Here is a 25819-nt window from a genome sequence, read left to right as displayed (position 1 = left end):
CAGTACAGAGTGGATGAGCAGGGTAGGAGGTAACTGCGGTAGATATGAACATGTAGGTAGGGATAAAGTGACTAGCCAACAGGATAGATAATGAACGGTAGCAGCAGCATCAGCGCCCTCCTGTACTCCCTGTTCATTTCTGCGGGGCCAAGTTTGCAGACGACACAACATTAGTAGGCCTGATTACCAACAATGACGAGACAGCCTACAGGGAGGAGGTGAGGGCCCTGGCGGAGTGGTAACAGGAAAACAACCTCTCCCTCAATGTCAACAAAATGAAGGAGCTGATCGTGGACTTCAGGGGACAGCAGAGGGCGCACGCCCCCATCCACATCGACGGGACCGCAGTGGAGAGGGTGAAAAGCTTCAGATAAGTGACACTCTGAAATGGTCCACCCACACAGACAGTGTGGTGAAGAAGGAGCAGCAGCACTCTAACCTTTAGATCAGTTTGTATAGTTGTGTATTGTTAGATATTACTGCACTGTTGGAACTAGGAACACAAGCATTTCGTTACACCCAGAATAACATATGGACCAATAAAATGTTATTTTATTTGATATGTGATGAGTCAAAAGGGTCAATGAAGATAGTTAAATAGTTAACCAAATAGCTACCTGGACTAACATTTTAGCAGCATTATGGCTTACGCCTCGATCACACCGACAGCGTTATTGTGCAAAATGGTACGCACTATTACCTCTTTATGTGTGCAACAAAAGTTCAACATTCACCTTCTGCTACCATTTCTGTCAAGCCGGCTACGCATACAATTTGATGAAATATGTTCGATAAATCCAAGGTATGCAGCACACAGAACGCACTGTAACTGCGTTCCATTGGAAATGAATGTACTTCTGTTGTACCAAAACGCAACGACGCTGTAGGAGAAAGATGGTGACTGCGTCCTGAATGGCAGCTATTCTTAATGTAGTGCACTCCTTTTGACCAGGGCCCATAGGGTGTCATTTGGAACACAATTATGGTGCCTTCATCCACCATCTTATGTAAGAGTGAGAAAGCAAAAGAGGAAACACTGTTTATCTAAGAGGTCTATTTTAAGAGCTCCCGGATAACTGATGAGAATACCGTACCATCTTAGTACCTCAGAGACAACACTCCCAGGGCTTTGTTCTGACTGGGATCACAAGTATTTTTGTACATCCCAAATGGCACCCTATTCCCTGTATAGTGCACTAGATTTAACTAGGGCCCATAGGGCTCTGGTCAAGAGTTGTGCACTATGTAGGGAACAGTGTGCCATTTGGGATGCATCCTTTGAGATGTCTGTATTTATAAGATCATAAATAGCACAGCAGTCTTCTACTCTGCAATAACCATCATCTCCATGAAACAGAAACCTGGATGCAGCCGACCACAAGAGAAGATCTACTGCTCAACAAAACCTGCCATGAAGGTAGTTATTCTACTCTAAATGGTAGATTTATTTCTGCTTTATTTCTGCAGTGTTTCTGTTATAAAACACTGCTCTTATTAGTGTCAATAAAACAATTTGATCTTAATCAAGATCAGCTTTTTCCTGAACGCAGCGAGCACTAGCCCTCTGAGCCAGCTGTCCTGCAGCCTTTAGCAAGGGGTTAGCGATTGAGAAAACAATCTGTGGTGTGTGTGTGTGTGTGTGTGTGTGTGTGTGTGTGTGTGTGTGTGTGTGTGTGCGCGTGCTTGACTCTCATCAAATGCTCTCTTAATGAGAGCACAGTCTGACAAGCCGTTTAGAATCAATCAGAGTCTTTTCCTTGAACATTAACCAGGTTCCTGCCTCTTTCACTCCACACACACACACACACACACACTCTCTCTGTTTCTCTCTTTCAGTTTCTCTCTCGTTACGACTGCTCAATGTTAGCCACAGATATAACCATACTGTCACGGGTGTCATATGGATTGGACCAAAACGCAGCGGGAATATGTATACTCATCTTCTTTTTATTAGGTAGAAAGAAGGAAAAACAAAACAAAACAAAACACACGTATACAAAACCAACGACGATAAACAGTCCTGTAAGGCTTACAGCTATACAAGGAACAACTACCCACCAATCCCATAGAAAAACACCCCTCTTAAATAGGACCGTCAATTAGAAGCAACGAGGAGCAGCTGCTTCCAATTGAAGCTCCACCCAATAAACACCACATAGAAATAGACATACTAGAACTAACATAGAAATAAACTAACAAGAACATAGCCCAACAAACCCCGAAACACTCTAAACAAACACACCCCTGCCACGTTCTGACCAAACTACAATAACAAATAACCTCTTTTACTGGTCAGGACGTGACACATACACTACCCTGCAGACCATATTTTACAGGTTAGCTAGACTCATATGCTTGAGCATGTGTCCCAAGAGAAACAGACCAAGAGAAAAATAAACGTACCCGTTATAGCACCATTGTGTGGTCGATATCAATTTTCTTGCATATTTCCAGTCCTCACAGTGTTTGGAACATGTGTACCAAGTTCCGTTACAATACCAATATCCGGGACTGATTTATATGCATTTATGTGACAGACCACGCCCACGTGAATGTTTATTTGTCAGTTGCGGCAATGTTGTTTGACATACTAACATGGATTATAATGCGCTTACAGACCTTGGTCGATAGATTTCAGATATCAAGTTTGGTGAAGATCGAGTCATTCGGTGCCAGAAGAGTAATGTTTTAAGTGTTTTTCACAAAATAAAAAATGGTGGAAAATCCATCATAATGAATTTTATGGGTTCTTGAGGCAAGTTTGTTCTGTGTGATGAGAGGGAAATATGTATAACATTTCATGACTCTAGGTCATACAGGATGCGGGGGCTGACCTTTCAAAGTTTGCATTTTCAATCGCTTGTTATAGAGCCACTATGTGGCCAATCGGCATGGTATTGCATGAGAGGGTGTGGCTCTTGGGCCTTTACCATGTTGCTAAGTTACACAATCCTGAGCCTTTTCATCTCACAGCAATTTTTTCACCAAAACAGCAGAAAAAGGAACATAATAATAACAATAAGGAACTGGAACAAATACAAGAGAGTTTCACCAGCTTCGCAGCTTGAACCCCAAATAATAAAATATAAGAATACTAACATAAAGTAAATGTCTCAGTAGAATAGAATAAACATTTAACATCAATATAATACAGGAAGGGATCCTTTATAGTCCAATATTTCGAAGTGTATTGGGGAAGGGGGAAAGTATATAAACTGAGCAGTATAATAAGTCTGGTAGCAGCAGTTGTGATGTGTGTGTAGCATGAATGTAATATATATATATATATATATATATATATATATATATATATATATATACTGCTCAAAAAAATAAAGGGAACACTTAAACAACACATCCTAGATCTGAATGAAATAAATAATCTTATTAAATTCTTTTTTCTTTACATAGTTGAATGTGCTGACAACAAAATCACACAAAAATAATCAATAGAAATCCAATTTATCAACCCATGGAGGTCTGGATTTGGAGTCACACTCAAAATTAAAGTGGAAAACCACACTACAGGCTGATCCAACTTTGATGTAATGTCCTTAAAACAAGTCAAAATGAGGCTCAGTAGTGTGTGTGGCCTCCACGTGCCTGTATGACCTCCCTACAACGCCTGGGCATGCTCCTGATGAGGTGGCGGATGGTCTCCTGAGGGATCTCCTCCCAGACCTGGACTAAAGCATCCGCCAACTCCTGGACAGTCTGTGGTGCAACGTGGCGTTGGTGGATGGAGCGAGACATGATGTTGCAGATGTGCTCAATTGGATTCAGGTCTGGGGAATGGGCGGGCCAGTCCATAGCATCAATGCCTTCCTCTTGCAGGAACTGCTGACACACTCCAGCCACATGAGGTCTAGCATTGTCTTGCATTAGGAGAAACCCAGGGCCAACCGCACCAGCATATGGTCTCACAAGGGGTCTGAGGATCTCATCTCGGTACCTAATGGCAGTCAGGCTACCTCTGGCGAGCACATGGAGGGCTGTGCGGCCCCCAAAAGAAATGCCACCCCACACCATGACTGACCCACCGCCAAACCGGTCATGCTGGAGGATGTTGCAGGCAGCAGAACGTTCTCCACGGCGTCTCCAGACTCTGTCACGTCTGTCACATGTGCTCAGTGTGAACCAGCTTTCATCTGTGAAGAGCACAGGGCGCCAGTGGCGAATTTGCCAATCTTGGTGTTCTCTGGCAAATGCCAAACGTCCTGCACGGTGTTGGGCTGTAAGCACAACCCCCACCTGTGGACATAGGGCCCTCATACCACCCTCATGGAGTCTGTTTCTGACCATTTGAGCAGACACATGCACATTTGTGGCCTGCTGGAGGTCATTTTGCAGGGCTCTGGCAGTGCTTCTCCTGCTCCTCCTTGCACAAAGGCGGAGGTAGCGGTCCTGCTGCTGGGTTGTTGCCCTCCTACGGCCTCCTCCACGTCTCCTGATGTACTGGCCTGTCTCCTGGTAGCGCCTCCATGCTCTGGACACTACACTGACAGACACAGCAAACCTTCTTGCCACAGCTCGCATTGATGTGCCATCCTGGATGAGCTGCACTACCTGAGCCACTTGTGTGGGTTGTAGACTCCGTCTCATGCTACCACTAGAGTGAAAGCACTGCCAGCATTCAAAAGTGACCAAAACATCAGCCAGGAAGCATAGGAACTGAGAAGTGGTCTGTGGTCCCCACCTGCAGAACCACTCCTTTATTGGGGGTGTCTTTCTAATTGCCTATAATTTCCACCTGTTGTCTATCCCATTTGCACAACAGCATGTGAAATGTATTGTCAATCAGTGTTGCTTCCTAAGTGGACAGTTTGATTTCACAGAAGTGTGATTGAATTGGAGATACATTGTGTTGTTTAAGTGTTCCCTTTATTTTTTTGAGCAGTGTATATATATATATACATATGTGTGTATGTGTGTGTTTGCATAAGTGAGTGCATGTGTGCTAAGGTGCAGAGAATCAGAGCAGGTGGTCGGTCCAGTTTAAGTGTTCAGCAGTCTGATAGCTTGTAAATAGAAACTGTCTCTGAGCCTGTTGTTATCAGACCTCATGATCCAATACCGTCTGCCCGACGGGAAGGGAGAGAACAGCTCGTGGCTGGGATGTGTGGAGTCCTTGATGATGCTGTGTGCCTTCCTCAGGCACTGTTTCAAGTAGATTTGGTGGAATGCGTGGGAGTACGGTCCCTGTGATTTACTGGGCCGTCTTCACCACCCGCTGGAGGGCCTTGCAGTCATGGCCGGAGCAATTCCCATACCAGGCCATGATGCAACCAGTCAGGATGCTCTCGATGGTGCAGCGGTAGTATTTGGAGAGGACCCGGGGCGGCATGCCAACTTTCTTCAGCCGCTTTAGGAAGTGGAGACGCTGTTGCGCCCTCTTGACAAGAGTGGTGGTGTTGTTGGTCCATGGCATGGCTGGTACCCACACTCTTACCAATCTCTCCATGCCCACTGTCCTAGTGCCACAGACTTGGGGTGTATCTCAATAGTGGGATTGAAGGGAAGGAGATTAAGGAAGGCGAGCTGCTTTAGACTATTGAGATACACCCAGGGCCAGGGACAAATGCTACTCCTGGCTGGTATGGGCTGTCACCCAAATCCCTGCCCACTGTCTGTGTAGGATCATAGGACTGTCTGTGTAGGATCATAGGACTGTCTGTGTAGGATCATAGGACTGTCTGTGTGGCATCATAGGGCTATCTGTGGTGTGGCATCATAGGACTGTCTGTGGTGTGGCATCATAGGGCTGTCTGTGGTGTGGCATCATAGGGCTGTCTGTGGTGTGGCATCATAGGGCTGTCTGTGGTGTGGCATCATAGGGCTGTCTGTGGTGTGGCATCATAGGGCTGTCTGTGGTGTGGCATCATAGGGCTGTCTGTGGTGTGGCATCATAGGGCTGTCTGTGGTGTGGCATCATAGGGCTGTCTGTGGTGTGGCATCATAGGGCTGTCTGTGGTGTGGCATCATAGGGCTGTCTGTGTGGCATCATAGGGCTGTCTGTGGTGTGGCATCATAGGACTGTCTGTGGTGTGGCAACATAGGGCTGTCTGTGGTGTGGCATCATAGGGCTGTCTGTGGTGTGGCATCATAGGACTGTCTGTGTGGCATCATAGGGCTGTCTGTGGTGTGGCATCATAGGGCTGTCTGTGGTGTGGCATCATAGGGCTGTCTGTGGTGTGGCATCATAGGGCTGTCTGTGGTGTGGCATCATAGGGCTGTCTGTGGTGTGGCATCATAGGGCTGTCTGTGGTGTGGCATCATAGGGCTGTCTGTGGTGTGGCATCATAGGGCTGTCTGTGTGGCATCATAGGGCTGTCTGAATGAACAAGCCTTGCGTGAGCTCAACTCTGGGGCCAGAGAGTCTACTGTGTTTCTGCGGTTGGAGAAACAACTTTACTCAGGTTACTGCTGAAGCCATTAGTAGTTGTTATGTCAGACCACAAACTCCAATTGTATTATTATTCAAGCCTCTCCACGATGCAGCAATCATCTAAATGTTTATTCTAAGTTTGATTCCACCATAGAAAACAGAAATGTATTTGCAATGTTTATCCTAACTTTAATTACAAAGATGAACCTCATTTCAAAGTTATTCTAAGGTTGAATGAAAAATTATTTGTTTTTAGAAGCTGTGCTTCACTCAAAAGGTATGTCTTCGTCCCAAATGGCTCCCTATTCTCTATTTAGTGCACTTTGGGGCCTGGTCAAAAGTAGTGCACTATATATAAGGAATAGGGTACAATTTGGGACTATGCCTATGTCTCTTAAGGCATGCATGGCTGACACTTAAAAGATTTCATAACGAGTTAAAAACACTAGTTGAGACCTTGCCAGTGATATTGGAACCACCTGCATTCTGTGTATGTTAAAACTACACACGCTAGTTCCATGGATTGTGACGGCAATTTGGGGCTTGGTTGGCTGATCCTTATCTTTAGGTCTGTCTCTGGGTACTGTGTGCGTCTGCCTGTATCTGTCTCTGGGTACTGTGTGCGTCGGCCTGTCTGTCTCTGGGTACTGTGTGCGTCGGCCTGTCTGTCTCGGGGTACTGTGTGCGTCGGCCTGTCTGTCTCTGGATACTGTGTGTGTCGGCCTGTCTGGCTCTGGGTACTGTGTGTGTCGGGCTGTCTGTCTCTGGGTACTGTGTGTGTCGGCCTGTCTGTCTCTGGGTACTGTGTGTGTCGGCCTGTCTGTCTCTGGGTACTGTGTGTGTCGGCCTGTCTGTCTCTGGGTACTGTGTGTGTCTGCCTGTATCTGTCTTTGTCTGATGCTCTGAGAACCTGTCCTCTCTCAAATGACATTCACTTCTGCCAGAACACCTACAACACGGACTCCCATTCCCTCTCCAATTAATTTTGTCTGCGTCCCAAATGACACCCTATTCCCTATAGAGTGCACTTCTTTTGACCAGCAAGTAGTGCACTACATGGGGAATAGGGTGCCATTTACAGCGCAAACCTAGTGTGCAGCAGGCCTTGTCAGAAGTGAAACAAACAACCAGATGTCTAAATAAGACAGTATAGGAAAGGTTTCAGTTAGAGGGACACGGTCGAGAGGAGAAAACAGTTACGCTGTGCTTCCACCGTGTTTACCTCGGCTTCACATTTACTACAACAGGATGTTGTTACAGGAACAGAAACATCCGATTGGTCGTTAACAAACATCCTGGGTGACAGAGGATGTTTGGCTTCACTGGACAATGAGAAACGGTGGGAGGAGTATGTTCATGTGTTTACGGGTAAGAGAAGAACACACGAACTAATGCATGCATGCACGCACGCTGGCACGCACCCACATACACGGCCCTAACACATCTGGACAAGAGGAACACCTATGTGAGAATGCTGTTCATTGACTGAGTTCAGCATTCAACACTATTGTTCCCTCCAAGCTTGACACCAAGCTCAAAGCCCTGGGTCTGAACACCACCCTCTGCAACTGGATCCTGGACTTCCTGACGAGCAGACCACAGGCTGTGAGGATTGGCAACAACATCTCCTCCACACTGACTCTTAACACAGGGGCTCCCCAGGGGTGTGTCCTCACTCCTCTGCTGTACTCCCTGTTCACCCACGACTGTGTGGCGACACCCACTGTGTGCTGACCACTCCACTGTTGTAGGCCTGAGTCATCCTATAGGGATGTGAGTGAACTGGCAGGACAACAAGCTCTCCCTCAATATCAGCAGAACAAAGGAGTTTATTGTTGACTTCAGGACGCAGATGAGGGAACACGCACCGATCCACATCAACGACACTGCAGTCGAGAGAGTGAACAGTTTTAGGTTCCTCCACGTCCACCTCGCCGAAGACTTGACATGGACCAACAACACCACCGCTCGTCAAGAGGGCACAAGAGGATCTTTACTTCCTAAGGCAGCTGAAGAAATTCAGCGTGCCACCCTGGATCCTCTCCAAATACTACCACTGCACCATCGAGAGCATACTGAGCAGTTACCTCACAGCCTGGTATGGGAATGGCTCTGTCTACGACTGCAAGGCCCTCCAGCGGGTGGTGAAGACGGACCAGTACATCACTGGGGTGTGTTCCCACCCATCCAGGACATCTACTTGAAATGGTGCCTGAGGAAGACAGTTTCTATCTACAAGTATGCTGAACACTTGAACTGGACTGACCATTTGCACTGACTTTCTGCACCTTTGCACTTACTCACATCACAATTGCTGCTAACAGACTTGTATTTACTAATGCTAATACTGCACAATTTAAACACTTGCCCCCCAATCCCGTCCTTCCCCAATACAAAACATTGTACTAGAATTTGTGCCTTCCTGTATTATACTTATGCTAAAATGCTTATTTCTATTACACTGAGCCATTTACTTTATGTTTATAGTCTTAAATTGTATTATTTGTTATTGTTGTTGCATTGTTGAGAAGCAACCTGAAAGTTAGCATTTCGTTGGACGGTTATACCATGTGTATCCTGTTCATACAACTAATAAAACTTAAAACTTGAAGAACACACACACACAAACAGGGGTATGCTAATGAGCGTGTATTGTTGCATGACAACAGAAGTATGTTCCTGGCAGTATCGATCATTAGTCAAACATAGAATGTAAATGAGTTGTTGTGATTGGCCTGAACTTCAACCCAGCCAGCCAGTCAGAAGAGGATTGCCTAATGTGTGTTAGATTCTCACCTTGGGGGACACGGCTCGGGGTTGCAGATGCGGCCAATGACTGGAGGGCGGCTGGAGGGGTCACAGTGAGAATCATCAACCTCCTCTCCTCCTCTCCCCCGGCTCACACACCTGACCACCGCTGTCTGTCTCCCTGGGGGAGAGGGGGAACAGAGTTAGAGAGAGAGAGGGGGAGGGTAGGCAGGCTTAGAGAGAGAGAGAGGGGGGGTGGTTTAGGTGGAGAATGACAAGGTGGAGAGCAAGGGAGAATGACAAAAGAGAGAAAAACAGAGAGGTAAGGAGACTAAAAACAGAGAACAACACAGAGAGGGAGAGCTGAGAGAGGGCGAGCTGAGAGAGGGAGATAGTGGGGTTAGTGGGGTTAGAGAAACAAAGAGGTCACACACGGACACTGAGATAAAAACAAAGCATCTACAAAGCATCTACTGACTACTTGTTCTTCTTCTAAATGAATAACAATTTTGTTTTGGGGGGAAACTAACTCAATATACTTTAAAATGACTGAAACCAAATCCAAACTGTGTAGAAATGATAATGGACCTATATTCATACAGTTTCTTGACTGTTTAGCTCGCTAATAATCACTAGACAGTCAGGGAGCGCTGAAAATTCCCCGATGGATAGAGGACTATGTTTTGCAAAATTTTATGGCAAGGAAATATACGCAATTTTCAGTGTGGCCTTCAGAACTTCATTAAAGAACAAATGTGGCCCCCGGGGGGAAATGAGTTGGTCACCCCTGGCCTCCTGTATATGACTATGAGAATCCCATCCTGTATAAAATAAATATGAAACTTGAATAAGAAAGCCAGGGTAATAGTGAAGGAGTTATTTGAGTCATTACCAGTTTTATCATGTAGACAAGGATGTTGCATGTTTGGGATAATGCTAGAGTACAACCCTTTTTAGTAGTGTTTGGAATTTAGAATTATACCTAGGGTAATGTTTAGGATAATGTTTGTATTAATGTTTGGGAATATGTTTTGATTGACTTTTTGGGATAATGTGGCAGTATTATTTTGGATAATGTTTGGGAAAATCTGTTTGGTATGATGGTTGGGATAACAATGTTACAATGTTTGGGACAACGTTTGGATTTCGTTGAAGCACCGGTGCATCTCACCTGTAGCACAGGAGGCCGAGCAGCCACTAAAGCCCCTGTAGTCCCAGTGGTGGGGCTCCTCACCCTGGGTGTGAGGGCCTTGAGGATCCTGGAGGTCAGGAGAGAAGCCTGGGCCTAGAGTACAGGCTCCCCCATCGCAGGGCCTCTCCAACTGGGGCCGCTCTTCGCCGCACTCCTCCTCGGGCAGGTCCACCTCCGTCTGGGTGAAGGAGAGGAGGACACGACACTTCAGCTCCCGTGTCTGTTTCCCGAGCCCACAGGTGACGCTGCAGGGAGACCACGGCCCTGGGATTAACCTGGAGAGTACACACAGAGAGGAAGACTCAGCGAATGGAGTTGGGTAACACTGATATGAACACAGATTAAATTGTATATGTCCATTTTTGACCGTCAAAAGTAAAACGCATCTCTACTTTTTTCGTAAGAATTAAGTCGTTTCATACAACAATTTTTTTTAAACGGACAATTTGTATGTTTAAAAAAAAAAAAAGAACCTTCAAAGAACCCCCTGTATACAGTGCCAGAAAGTATTCAGACCCCTTGACTTTTTCCACATTTTGTTAGGTTACAGACTTATTCTAAAATGTATTAAATCGTTTTCTTCCCTCATCAATCTACACATAATACCCTTGTCATGACGTTGCCCTCTTTGAGTACAGGGAGGACAGTTGACCCCCTCCCCCTTGCAACATCCCCCAACCTACCTCCCCTCACCCAGGCCCTGTGTGAAGGGGTTGTAAAATTCCAGAGGAGAATCTCCTGCCACATGGTTCATAGAGAGACACAGGAAATTCTTCCAACTCACAGAATTGGGGAACCGAATGACATTTATGTTCTGGAGAAGGTATAAATGATTGGTGAAGAATCCAGCTACGAACTGGTCCGCTGGTACAATTTTGTGATACTCAGAAGAGACAATATAGCCATATTACCATATAGCCATATTATATAATAGCCTCAGCTATGGGACTTGCATCCAAATGGTTGTATACATACAAATGGTTGTATAGAATGTATTAATAAGGATAAAGCTATTTGTGATACATTGAGATGCTGTGTACTGATGTTAATGTGATAGAATGTATTTATGTTCAAAGATTAAATCAGTCATCGGCACGCCCCCCAGGGACACAGACAGGACCAGGCGTCATTTGACAAGCCTGTTCTAGGTTCACCTATAAAACCCCCACCCTGATTTACATTGAGCAGACCAGGCCTCCACTCCATTGCGAGTTGGCCAATAGGTTTGACCATCCAATTCCTCTACTGAAAGTGAACTATACCACGTGGTTAACTTTTAGACTATCGATACCGACAGAATAAGAACAAGTCTTTGATATTAATTATTAGTCTGCAGCTAAGTAAATTATATCATTGAACGCGAAGACCAACGAAACATCCATTCTATAACGACATTTGAAAGATCCATTCTAACCGGAGAGAGAGAGAGAGAGAGAGAGAGAGAGAGAGAGAGAGAGAGAGAGAGAGAACTCTCCAACAGAACGACTCTCCAACAAGGATCCTGACGACACACTGAGCGTAAATATATATTGATTGCAATTGTTCCCGAATGAGTGAGCGTTCATGTGCAAAGGTTTAGCATATCAATTGTTAATATTAATGAACTCTGTGTGCCTCCTCAGCTGACCATTTATGACCCTTTGTTTAACAAGACACCAGCCATGCCTGTTAGCCACTAGGCCACATTACTCTACCAATTCTTTGTGATGATAATTACTGTTTGTATGCTTTCTGTGAATTACTTAGTTTAGTAAATAAATGATTTTAAGACAATTGATGTATGGATGACTCTTAGTAAAGGCTGGGTTCGTGCAGATACAACAATTTATGACGTTTGGAATGAGACTGGACGCGAGGTAAAATACACCATTTAAACCAGAAGATAATCGGCCTATACTATAATATAATATATGTTATAATATAGGAAAGTTATATTAGGAAAATTATAACTTTGTAATCTGAATATTTTCCTTGGTGCCCCGATCTCCTAGTTAATTATATTTAACCGATTAATCAGTTTAATCGCGTGATAATAATTACAGGAAGTTATTTTGATAAACATGTCTTCAGTTTAATGGTGACCCAAAGACACGACACCCTATAATGACCAAGCAAAAACAGGTTTGTAGAAATTTTCGCTAATTTATAAAAATAAAAACAGAAATATCACATTTACATAAGTATTCAGACCCTTTACTCAGTACTCTGTTGAAGCACCTTTGACAGCAATTAAAGCCTCACATCTTCTTGGGTATGACGCTACAAGCTTGGCACACCTGTATTTGGGGAGTTTCCCATTCTTCTCTGCAGATCCTCTCAACCTCTGTCAGGCAGGATGGGGAGCATTGCCTCACAACTATTTTCAGGTCTCTCCAGAGATGTTCGATTGGGTTCAAGTCCGGGCTCTGGCTGGGCCACTCAAGGACATTCAGAGACTTGTCCCGAAGCAACTCCTGTGTTGTCTTGGCTGTGTGCTGAGGGTCGTTGTCCTGTTGGAAGGCGAACGTTCACCTTAGTCTGAGGTCCTGAGTGCTCTGGAGCAGGTTTTCATCAAGGATCTCTCTGTACTTGGCTCTGTTAATCTTTGCCTCAATCCTGACTAGTCTCCCAGTACCTGCCGCTGAAAAACACCCACACTGCATGATGCTGCCACCACCAGGCTTCCTCCAGACATGACGCTTGGCATTCAGGCCAAAGAGTTGAATCTTGGTTTCATCAGACCAGAGAATCTTGTTTCTCATGGTCTGAGAGTCTTTAGGTGCCTTTTCGCAAACTCCAAGTGGGCTGTCATGTGCCTTTTACTGAGGAGTGGCTTCCATCTGGCCACTCTACCATAAAGGTCTGATTGGTGGAGTACTGCAGAGATGGTTGTCCTTCTGGAAGGTTCTCCCATCTCCACAGAGGAACTCTAGAGCTCTGTCAGTGTGACCATCGGGTTCTTGGTCACCTCCCTGACCAAGGTCCTTCTCCCCTATTGCTCAGTTTGGCCGGGAGGCCAGCTCTAGGAAGAATGATGGAGGCCACTGTGTTCTTGGGGACCATCAATGCTGCAGAATTGTTTTGGTAACCTTCCCCAGATCTATGCCTCGACACAATCCTGTCTCTGAGCTCTACGGACACTTCCTTCAACCTCATAGCTTGGTTTTTCACTGACATGCACTGCCAACTGTGGGACCTTATATAGACAGGTGTGTGCCTTTCCAAATCATGTCTAATCAATTGAATTTACCACAGTTGGACTCCAATCAAGTTGTAGAAACATCTCAAGGATGATTAATAATAACAGGATGCAAATGAGCAACATTTTGAGTCTTATAGCAAAGGGTCTGAATACTTATGTAAATAAGGTATTTCTGTTTTTTTATTTGTAATACATGTACAAACATTTCTAAATACCTGTTTTCACGTTGTCATTATGGGGTACTGTGTCTAGATTGCTGAGGATTTTTTAAATGTAATCCATTTTAGAATAAGGCTGTAACGTAACAAAATGCGGAAAAAGTAAAGGGGTCTGAATACTTTCCAAAGGCCCCGTATGGTTCTAACTAGAACCCACTATGAAGGGTTCTACCAATAATAATTTTATAACCTGGTTTACAGGCCACATCAGGCCTGCAAGTCACATTAAACTGGCATTATATTGGAATCCAGCCAGAGTTAGGATATCCTGCAACCTGCATTCAGAATGAATGCCAGGGTAGGGAAGATTGAATACTGAGACTAACTCAATCATCTAAACTGGAACAACCCTCTCAGTAACGGGTGCAATAAATCCAATTACTAACATATTGGATTCGTTTAGAAAACTGGATGTTATTTCTTTGTGTAGCATAAATTAATCAACCAAGCAATGCACATGCAAAAACATAGATATTACAGTAAAACAACAATTCTGAAAATCTCGCTGCAATAGAGCATGCTGGGAAATTGTATATATGGTTCTATGTAGAACACTTCTTGCCTTCCAAAGAATCATCAAAGAACCCTTTCTTCCAAAAAGGGTTCTTAGGATGTTAAAAGTTCTAGGTAGAACCCTTTGCCTTACAAAGAACCCTTGTCTTCCAAAAAGGGTTATTCTGATCAAAACAGTTCTTGGTAGAACCCTATCCCTCCGAAAAGAACCCTTTTGGAACCCTTTTTTCTAAGACTGTAGGAAAATCATGCCATTTGGAATGCAGACTAACACTGAATGACAGACACGTTCTAGCTCAGCCAACCTAACACAGACCGACTGAAGTCCAAAGCTGTACTCTGACATACATTTTGGATACACAGTATATTTCAGTGAAAGAACCATTTATTTTACATTTGTAGTGTGTTGAATCTATACTCAGCGGGGAGGGAGGTAGGGAGGTGGGAAAAGAGAAGGAGAGACAGAAAGAGAAAGAGACAGAGAGAGCATGAAGAATGAAAAAAATAACATTCCTTCATAAACAAAATAAATAAATGTTTGAAGTGACAGAAATCAGATTGTGACAATATTCATATCTTGTATTTTTCTGCTGCTTATAAAAGTAATGTCATTCCAGAGGGTTTGTGAAAGTAGTTACATTTGTCCAATCGCCCCCCAAAGCCAGATGAGAAAGTCAACACACACACACACACACACACACACACACACACACACACACACACACACACACACACACACACACACACACACACACACACACACACACACACACAGGTCCCGCTGTCTAAACATTCTTCTAGCGCTTGGGATTCCGTTTTATGGGACCTGCTATTCCCTCACAGCCGTATTGTGTCATGTTTGGACCGGTGTGTTGTGTGTGTGTGTGTGTGTGTGTGTGTGTGTGTGTGTGTGTGTGTGTGTGCATGTGTGTGTGTGTGTGTGCGCATGTGTGTGTGTGTGTGTGTGTGTGTGTGTGTGTGTGTGTGTGCGTGCGCATGTCTGTCATGTTTAGACTGTGTCATTAAGAAAGATCATAATGATGTCAGAATGTAAATGAAAATGGAGAAAACAGACTCTTCTATGTACAGGGGTGAATGACTGATGTAAAGTGCTTTACTTCCAAAGACGTTGGGAACTAATGAGGGTGAAAGAGGTGGTGGGGAGGCTGTGTGTGTGTGTGCATGTGTATATGTATCTGTCTGTGTGTGTGTGTGTGTGTGTGTGTGTGTGTGTGTGTGTGTGTGTGTGTGTGTGTGTGTGTGTGTGTGTGTGTGTGTGTGTGTGTGTGTGTGTGTGTGTGTGTGCATGTGTATATGTATGTATGTATGTATGTATGTATGTATGTATGTATGTATGTGTATCTGTGTGTGCGTGTATCTGTGTGTGTGTGTGTGTGTGTGTGTGTGTGTGTGTGTGTGTGTGTGTGTGTGTGTGTGTTGGGAACTCTCTGAGGATGTGTCTGTAAGGGGTGTGGGAGATGTCTGCGAGTGTGTGTGTGTAAGAGAGTGTGTGTGGGTGTGTGAGCCTCTAGACCTGACAGATCCCAGGGTGTGTGTGTCAGTACTAACAGGACCACAGCAGCTGGCCATAATCACATGCTCATCACCAGCAGAGGAAGGAGAGGAAACTCACCAGGACATTAGCACAGACCTGTGGATAAGCTCTGGCAGTGTGTGTGTATATGTGTGAGTTATCAGGCCCGTGATAAGGGCTTGTGTTGGAGATATCCGGACCGCCATGCTCAGTGACTCAGCCTCTACACACGCCCGCATGCACGCACACACCACTGGAATCCTGGAGTGTTCTCCTATATATAGCAAGATGAGTAACCGTGCGGAAAAGGAACGTCTAAAAGGGAAGTCTGTCTCTGATAGGGGTTAGGCACTACAGCAGTAATACAAGACAAGTTATCAGGGGAAACAGTCAATCTGGCAACCCTTTGCTCAGATTATACTGAGGGTTGCCAGATCTGCTGTGTTCCTGATAAATTGTTAAACTACTGCTGTGTCTCTCTCCTCTGTAAACTCTTAACCTTTTACTGCAGTGGGCTAAATCAGGGTCACACGTATTTCTTGGTAGTCTTAAACAATTATACTTTGAAACAAAAGTATACACCTCACACACATGGTTATGGGATAAAAAAAGAAGACACCTGTATCATGTCAGATATACAGTTGAAATGTGTTAAATGTTGGGTTTGCATCCCAATAATACACTTTATATACATTACAGACGACTGAAATATAACAAAACCGTTTCATATAGAAACAATGGATTGTATGCGTTTAAAAATATATATATATGTTGAATAATTATGAAATGTCAAATACCCTTCCACCCATGATGCCACTAGAGGGCGCTTTAGTCAATTGCCTGCAGGAAAGGGCCACACACATTTACTCAACATACTGTTTAATGAACCGCTGTAATAGATGCCTTTGGTAGACCACAGCCGACCGCGGCGGAGGAGGTATGCACGCACGCATGTCTATGTCTGCTTCTTCATGTGTGTGTTTATATGCATGTGTGTGCCTGCCTGCATGCACTGTAAGTGTGTGTGCGTGTATATCAGAGTGTGAATATGTGTGTGTGTGTGTGTGTGTGTGATGCTGGGGACTACACTTACTTGCCTCTGGCAGTGGCCAGGGTTGTGTCTTTACTAGGGGGCCTGTATTGGACTGTGATTGTCCCAGTGGCTGTTATTCATGGGGGCTAACGTTACAAAGATGGAAGAGATCAGTTCTAATAATATAGCTCTATGGGAGTTCAGAATGTTCTAGAAACATAGAGAGAGAGACAAAGAGACAGTGGCAGAAGTAGACTTCCATCCAGGTTCTCTTGCTGTGTGTGTTTGTCTATATGTGTGTGTGCATGTGTCTATGTGTTCTTGTGCATGTGTGTTTGTGTACATTTTACATTTTAGTCATTTAGCAGACACTCTTATCCAGAGCAACTTATAGTAGTGAATGCATACATTTCATATATTTTTTCTCCGTACTGGTCCCCCGTGGGAATCGAACCCACAACCCTGGCATTGCAAACACCATGCTCTACCAACTGAGCCACACGGGACCGTATGTGTGTGATCTTGCGTCTGTGTGCATGTGTGCATGCAGTGTGGACTTGAGTGTGTTTATCTCTACTCACGTTGGTTCCTCTGTAGCGGTGCGTTGTTCTTCCAGCTCCTGGGCTTGTTTTAACCAGGGTAGCTTGGCCTCCACAGGAACTGACTCTAGACCAGATATTAAACACACATAGTTAGTCAGCTGCCTTACACTGGGCATAGTAACTGACTCCAGATCAGGGAAAGAGAGTTTTAGGCCACGTTCCCATGCTATATCTACCCATTTTCTGATGAAATGCACACATCCACAAGGGTTCGCCTAGGATAATACTGCAATGTGTGGAACATCTCTCTCTCTGGTTTAACTATCCTTGTGGGGACATTTCGCCAGCCGGCAAGGAAAAATGCTATTTTAGGCTTAGGAATTAGGTTTAGGGTTACAGTTAGTTAGGGTTATGGTTAGGTTAAAGGGTTACGGTTAGGGAAAATAGGATTTTGAATGGGAATCAATTGTTTGGTCCCCACAAGGACAGTAAAACAAATGTGTGTGTATGCATGTCTGCATGTCTGTCTGTCTGTCTGTCTGTCTGTCTGTCTGTCTGTCTGTCTGTCTGTCTGTCTGTCTGTCTGTCTGTACACGTGTAAGAGAGACTGTGTGCATGGGTGTGCAAGGCCCTGACTGACCTTGACTGAACCCAGCATGAAAACTACCAAACCAATCACCATACTACTAAATCAGAAGAGAGGGGCGGTTGATATACAATACACCTCCTCCTCTCAACCAAATGATCATCCTTACTATTTCACTGGGAGACTTTTAAAAAGCAAATATTTCTCTCTCAAGTAGCTCATATTTTCACCCACCATTTACTCCAGATGTCTACCACGATGCCAGTTTTGACTCTTTGCCAACATTACTGAAGCATGGAGTTCTAGAGCCAAACCCACATCACTCCACACACAGACTTTCTGATACACCCCCCCCCCCACACACACACATACACACACACACACACACCCCAGTGGTCTTTAGTCTCCAGTCCCTCAGCCATATCTAGCTGTGATAATGAAGCCCTATGACTTAGTTAATTGTCTGCTGCGTAAATATTTGCTTGCCAGATTGAGTTTTACTCCTGACTGTATGTCGACAGATGGAGGCTGACAGTATTAGCTGTATGTCGACAGGGGAGGCTGTCAGTATTAGCTGTATGTGGACAGGGGGAGGCTGACAGTATTAGCTGTATGTGGACAGGGGGAGGCTGACAGTACTAGTTGTATGTAGACAGGGGGAGGCTGACAGTACTAGTATGTAGACAGGGGGAGGCTGACAGTACTAGTTGTATGTAGACAGGGGGAGGCTGACAGTATTAGCTGTATGTAGACAGGGGGAGGTTGACAGTACTAGTTGTATGTCTACAGGGGGAGGCTGACAGTACTAGTTGTATGTAGACAGGAGGAGGCTGACAGTATTAGTTGTATGTAGACAGGGGCAGGCTGACAGTACTAGTTGTATGTAGACAGGGGCAGGCTGACAGTACTAGTTGTATGTAGACAGGAGGAGGCTGACAGTACTAGTTGTATGTAGACAGGGGGAGGCTGACAGTACTAGTTGTATGTAGACAGGGGAGGCTGACCGTACTAGTTGTATGTAGACAGGGAAGGCTGACAGTACTAGCTGTATGTAGACAGGGGGAGGCTGACAGTATTAGCTGTATGTAGACAGGGGGAGGCTGACAGTACTAGTTGTATGTAGACAGGGGGAGGCTGACAGTACTAGTTGTATGTAGACAGGGGGAGGCTGACAGTACTAGTTGTATGTAAACAGGGGGAGGCTGACCGTACTAGTTGTATGTAGACAGGGGAGGCTGACAGTACTAGTTGTATGTAGACAGGGGAGGCTGACAGTACTAGTTGTATGAAGACAGGGGGAGGCTGACAGTATTAGTTGTATGTAGACAGGGGCAGGCTGACAGTATTAGCTGTATGTCGACAGGGGGAGGCTGACAGTACTAGTTGTATGTAGACAGGGGAGGCTGACAGTACTAGTTGTATGAAGACAGGGGGAGGCTGACAGTATTAGTTGTATGTAGACAGGGGCAGGCTGACAGTATTAGCTGTATGTCGACAGGGGGAGGCTGACAGTATTAGCTGTATGTGGACAGGGGGAGGCTGACAGTATTAGCTGTATGTGGACAGGGGGAGGCTGACAGTACTAGTTGTATGTAGACAGTACTAGTATGTAGACAGGGGGAGGCTGACAGTACTAGTTGTATGTAGACAGGGGGAGGCTGACAGTATTAGCTGTATGTAGACAGGGGGAGGCTGACAGTACTAGTTGTATGTATACAGGGGGAGGCTGACAGTACTAGTTGTATGTAGACAGGGGGAGGCTGACAGTATTAGTTGTATGTAGACAGGGACAGGCTGACAGTACTAGTTGTATGTAGACAGGGGCAGGCTGACAGTACTAGTTGTATGTAGACAGGGGGAGGCTGACAGTACTAGTTGTATGTAGACAGGGGGAGGCTGACAGTACTAGTTGTATGTAGACAGGGGAGGCTGACCGTACTAGTTGTATGTAGACAGGGGAGGCTGACAGTACTAGCTGTATGTAGACAGGGGGAGGCTGACAGTATTAGCTGTATGTAGACAGGGGGAGGCTGACAGTACTAGTTGTATGTAGACAGGGGGAGGCTGACAGTACTAGTTGTATGTAGACAGGGGGAGGCTGACAGTACTAGTTGTATGTAGACAGGGGGAGGCTGACCGTACTAGTTGTATGTAGACAGGGGAGGCTGACAGTACTAGTTGTATGTAGACAGGGGAGGCTGACAGTACTAGTTGTATGAAGACAGGGGGAGGCTGACAGTATTAGTTGTATGTAGACAGGGGCAGGCTGACAGTATTAGCTGTATGTCGACAGGGGGAGGCTGACAGTATTAGCTGTATGTGGACAGGGGGAGGCTGACAGTATTAGCTGTATGTGGACAGGGGGAGGCTGACAGTACTAGTTGTATGTAGACAGTACTAGTATGTAGACAGGGGGAGGCTGACAGTACTAGTTGTATGTAGACAGGGGGATGCTGACAGTATTAGCTGTATGTAGACAGGGGGAGGCTGACAGTACTAGTTGTATGTATACAGGGGGAGGCTGACAGTACTAGTTGTATGTAGACAGGGGGAGGCTGACAGTATTAGTTGTATGTAGACAGGGGCAGGCTGACAGTACTAGTTGTATGTAGACAGGGGGAGGCTGACAGTACTAGTTGTATGTAGACAGGGGAGGCTGACCGTACTAGTTGTATGTAGACAGGGGAGGCTGACAGTACTAGCTGTATGTAGACAGGGGGAGGCTGACAGTATTAGCTGTATGTAGACAGGGGGAGGCTGACAGTACTAGTTGTATGTAGACAGGGGGAGGCTGACAGTACTAGTTGTATGTAGACAGGGGGAGGCTGACAGTACTAGTTGTATGTAGACAGGGGAGGCTGACCGTACTAGTTGTATGTAGACAGGGGAGGCTGACAGTACTAGTTGTATGTAGACAGGGGAGGCTGACAGTACTAGTTGTATGAAGACAGGGGGAGGCTGACAGTATTAGTTGTATGTAGACAGGGGCAGGCTGACAGTATTAGCTGTATGTCGACAGGGGGAGGCTGACAGTACTAGTTGTATGTAGACAGGGGGAGGCTGACAGTACTAGTTGTATGTAGACAGGGGAGGCTGACCGTACTAGTTGTATGTTGACAGGGGAGGCTGACAGTACTAGTTGTATGTAGACAGGGGAGGCTGACAGTACTAGTTGTATGAAGACAGGGGGAGGCTGACAGTATTAGTTGTATGTAGACAGGGGCAGGCTGACAGTATTAGCTGTATGTCGACAGGGGAGGCTGACAGTACTAGTTGTATGTAGACAGGGGGAGGCTGACAGTATTAGCTGTATGTAGACAGGGGCAGGCTGACAGTATTAGCTGTATGTCGACCGGGGGAGGCTGACAGTACTAGCTGTATGTAGACAGGGGGAGGCTGTCACGGATTTCATCGTGGTGTTGAAGGGAAGACCAAAATGCAGCGGGTATGTGGATACTCATTCTTTTAATGGTAAAACGAAAAGCACCCACAGGAAAAACAAAACAATAAACAGTACTCACGACTAGACAGTGTAGCAGGCTCAATAAACAATTCCCCACAAACACACAGACAAACACACCCAACTAATATAGGACTCCCAATCAAAGGCAACACCCCACACCTGCCTTCAATTGGAAGTCCACCCCAATTAACTATACATAGAACAACCCAACCTAGACAGAATATACAAAACACAACTCCTTCTGCCACGCCCTGACCAAAACTTATACACCTACTCCACCTGCTGGCAGAGGCTGACAGTACTAGTTGTATGTAGACAGGGGGAGGCTGACAGTACTAGTTGTATGTAGACAGGGGAGGCTGACAGTATTAGTTGTATGTAGACAGGGACAGGCTGACAGTATTAGCTGTATGTCGACAGGGGGAGGCTGACAGTATTAGCTGTATGTAGACAGGGGAGGCTGACAGTACTAGTTGTATGTAGACAGGGGAGGCTGACAGTACTAGCTGTATGTAGACAGGGGCAGGCTGACAGTATTAGCTGTATGTTGACGGGGAGGCTGACAGTATTAGCTGTATGTCAACAGGGGGAGACTGACAGTATTAGCTGTATGTCGACAGGGGGAGGCTGACAGTATTAGCTGTATGTCGACAGGGGGAGGCTGACAGTATTAGCTGTATGTTGACAGGGGGAGGCTGACAGTCTTAGCTGTATGTGGATAGGGGGAGGCTAACAGTATTAGTTGTATGTTGACAGGGGGAGGCTGACAGTATTAGCTGTATGTCAACAGGGGGAGGCTGACAGTATTAGCTGTATGTCAAAAGGGGGAGGCTGACAGTATTAGCTGTATGTTGACAGGGGGAGGCTGACAGTATTAGCTGTATGTGGATAGGGGGAGGCTGACAGTATTAGCTGTATGTTGACAGGGGAGGCTGACAGTATTAGCTGTATGTGGATAGGGGGAGGCTGACAGTATTAGCTGTATGTTGACAGGGGAGGCTGACAGTTTTAGCTGTATGTTGATAGGGGGAGGCTGACAGTATTAGCTGTATGTTGATAGGGGGAGGCTGACAGTCTTACCTGTATGTGGATAGGGGGAGGCTGACAGTACTAGTTGTATGTTGACAGGGGGAGGCTGACAGTATTAGCTGTATGTAGACAGGGGGAGGCTGACAGTACTAGTTGTATGTTCACAGGGGGAGGCTGACAGTATTAGCTGTATGTGGACAGGGGGAGGCTGACAGTACTACTTGTATGTAGACAGGGGGAGGCTGACAGTACTAGTTGTATGTAGACAGGGGAGGCTGACAGTACTAGCTGTATGTAGACAGGGGGAGGCTGACAGTATTAGCTGTATGTAGACAGGGGGAGGCTGACAGTACTAGTTGTATGTAGACAGGGGGAGGCTGACAGTACTAGTTGTATGTAGACAGGGGGAGGCTGACAGTACTAGTTGTATGTAGACAGGGGAGGCTGACCGTACTAGTTGTATGTAGACAGGGGAGGCTGACAGTACTAGTTGTATGTAGACAGGGGAGGCTGACAGTACTAGTTGTATGAAGACAGGGGAAGGCTGACAGTATTAGTTGTATGTAGACAGGGGCAGGCTGACAGTATTAGCTGTATGTCGACAGGGGGAGGCTGACAGTACTAGTTGTATGTAGACAGGGGGAGGCTGACAGTATTAGCTGTATGTAGACAGGGGCAGGCTGACAGTATTAGCTGTATGTCGACCGGGGGAGGCTGACAGTACTAGCTGTATGTAGACAGGGGAGGCTGACAGTACTAGCTGTATGTAGACAGGGGGAGGCTGACAGTATTAGCTGTATGTAGACAGGGGGAGGCTGACAGTACTAGTTGTATGTAGACAGGGGGAGGCTGACAGTACTAGTTGTATGTAGACAGGGGGAGGCTGACAGTACTAGTTGTATGTAGACAGGGGAGGCTGACCGTACTAGTTGTATGTAGACAGGGGAGGCTGACAGTACTAGTTGTATGTAGACAGGGGAGGCTGACAGTACTAGTTGTATGAAGACAGGGGGAGGCTGACAGTATTAGTTGTATGTAGACAGGGGCAGGCTGACAGTATTAGCTGTATGTCGACAGGGGGAGGCTGACAGTACTAGTTGTATGTAGACAGGGGGAGGCTGACAGTATTAGCTGTATGTAGACAGGGGCAGGCTGACAGTATTAGCTGTATGTCGACCGGGGGAGGCTGACAGTACTAGCTGTATGTAGACAGGGGGAGGCTGTCACGGATTTCATCGTGGTGTTGAAGGGAAGACCAAAATGCAGCGGGTATGTGGATACTCATTCTTTTAATGGTAAAACGAAAAGCACCCACAGGAAAAACAAAACAATAAACAGTACTCACGACTAGACAGTGTAGCAGGCTCAATAAACAATTCCCCACAAACACACAGACAAACACACCCAACTAATATAGGACTCCCAATCAAAGGCAACACCCCACACCTGCCTTCAATTGGAAGTCCACCCCAATTAACTATACATAGAACAACCCAACCTAGACAGAATATACAAAACACAACTCCTTCTGCCACGCCCTGACCAAAACTTATACACCTACTCCACCTGCTGGCAGAGGCTGACAGTACTAGTTGTATGTAGACAGGGGGAGGCTGACAGTACTAGTTGTATGTAGACAGGGGAGGCTGACAGTATTAGTTGTATGTAGACAGGGACAGGCTGACAGTATTAGCTGTATGCCGACAGGGGGAGGCTGACAGTATTAGCTGTATGTAGACAGGGGAGGCTGACAGTACTAGTTGTATGTAGACAGGGGAGGCTGACAGTACTAGCTGTATGTAGACAGGGGCAGGCTGACAGTATTAGCTGTATGTTGACGGGGGAGGCTGACAGTATTAGCTGTATGTCAACAGGGGGAGGCTGACAGTATTAGCTGTATGTCGACAGGGGGAGGCTGACAGTATTAGCTGTATGTCGACAGGGGGAGGCTGACAGTATTAGTTGTATGTTGACAGGGGGAGGCTGACAGTCTTAGCTGTATGTGGATAGGGGGAGGCTAACAGTATTAGTTGTATGTTGACAGGGGGAGGCTGACAGTATTAGCTGTATGTCAACAGGGGGAGGCTGACAGTATTAGCTGTATGTCAAAAGGGGGAGGCTGACAGTATTAGCTGTATGTTGACAGGGGGAGGCTGACAGTATTAGCTGTATGTGGATAGGGGGAGGCTGACAGTATTAGCTGTATGTTGACAGGGGAGGCTGACAGTTTTAGCTGTATGTTGATAGGGGGAGGCTGACAGTATTAGCTGTATGTTGATAGGGGGAGGCTGACAGTCTTACCTGTATGTGGATAGGGGGAGGCTGACAGTACTAGTTGTATGTAGACAGGGGGAGGCTGACAGTATTAGCTGTATGTAGACAGGGGGAGGCTGACAGTACTAGTTGTATGTTCACAGGGGGAGGCTGACAGTATTAGCTGTATGTGGACAGGGGGAGGCTGACAGTACTAGTTGTATGTAGACAGGGGGAGGCTGACAGTACTAGTTGTATGTAGACAGGGGGACACACACATAAACACAAACATAGTGGATACTGTACCTCTGGGTTTGTGGCATGCGACAGGTACCAGGCAGTCTTCTTTGATATGTGGTTTGAGGGATGTGTTACAGCCACCAGTGTGCTGTCCCCTGTGGTCAATACACAGGACCACTCTGTACCGCAACCCACGGCCACACGTCACTGTGCACTGAAAAACACACGCACACACACACACACACACACACACACACACACACACACACACACACACACACACACACACACACACACACACACACACACACACACACACACATATATAAACGGAATACTGACTTTATATAAATTGTATATGTTATATGCACATAAGCTCCTGTTCTTACCACATACAGCCAGTTCATAGAGGCTTCATGGCCAGTTCATAGAGGCTTCATAGCCAGTTTACAGAGGCTTGTAGCCAATTAACAGAGGCAGTGGCTTCGAGTTCTTCTGTGTGCACATCACTGAGGACCTGAAAAGGTCTCGTCACACCGACATCATGGTGAAGAAGGCGCCTCTACAACCTCAGGCGGCTGAATACATTTGGCGTGGCCCCTAAGACCCTCACAAACATCTACAGATGCACCATTGACCGCAATCTGTCGGGCTGCATCACCACTTGGTACGGCAACTGATCAACACTCAACCGCATGGCGCTACAGAGGGAGGTGAGGGCAGCTGCCGTCCCTCCAGGGAAACTACAGCATTCGGTGTCAATGGAAGGCCAAGAAGATCATTAAGGACCCATTCCACCTGAGCCAAGGACTGGTCATTTGGCTACCGTCGGACAGACGGAGTCAGCACAGGTGCTTCACCGCTAAGACCAAGAGAATAAAAACCAGCTTCTATCACCAGAC

The 25819-nt window shown here is 46.0% G+C and overlaps 1 protein-coding gene across 4 annotated transcripts in view; it reads right to left on the bottom strand.

The window, feature by feature from the left end:
* The window catches only part of LOC106591065 (ADAMTS-like protein 3), a 251145-nt gene that overhangs the window by 40905 nt on the left and 184421 nt on the right, over positions 1 to 25819 (bottom strand). For 2 of the 4 annotated variants that reach the window (XM_045708303.1, XM_045708304.1), the window contains exons 14-17: positions 24984 to 25131; positions 17386 to 17470; positions 10305 to 10600; positions 9182 to 9314 (exon numbers count right to left, since the gene is read on the bottom strand). In XM_045708303.1, coding sequence (XP_045564259.1) covers positions 9182 to 9314; positions 10305 to 10600; positions 17386 to 17470; positions 24984 to 25131 — 662 coding nt within the window. The other 2 variants (XM_045708306.1, XM_045708305.1) reach the window with 2 other exon arrangements.

The sequence above is a fragment of the Salmo salar genome, chromosome ssa26 (assembly GCF_905237065.1).
Source record: "Salmo salar chromosome ssa26, Ssal_v3.1, whole genome shotgun sequence".
NCBI lineage: Eukaryota > Metazoa > Chordata > Actinopteri > Salmoniformes > Salmonidae > Salmo > Salmo salar.
This window is presented reverse-complemented; position numbering and strand designations above follow the sequence as displayed.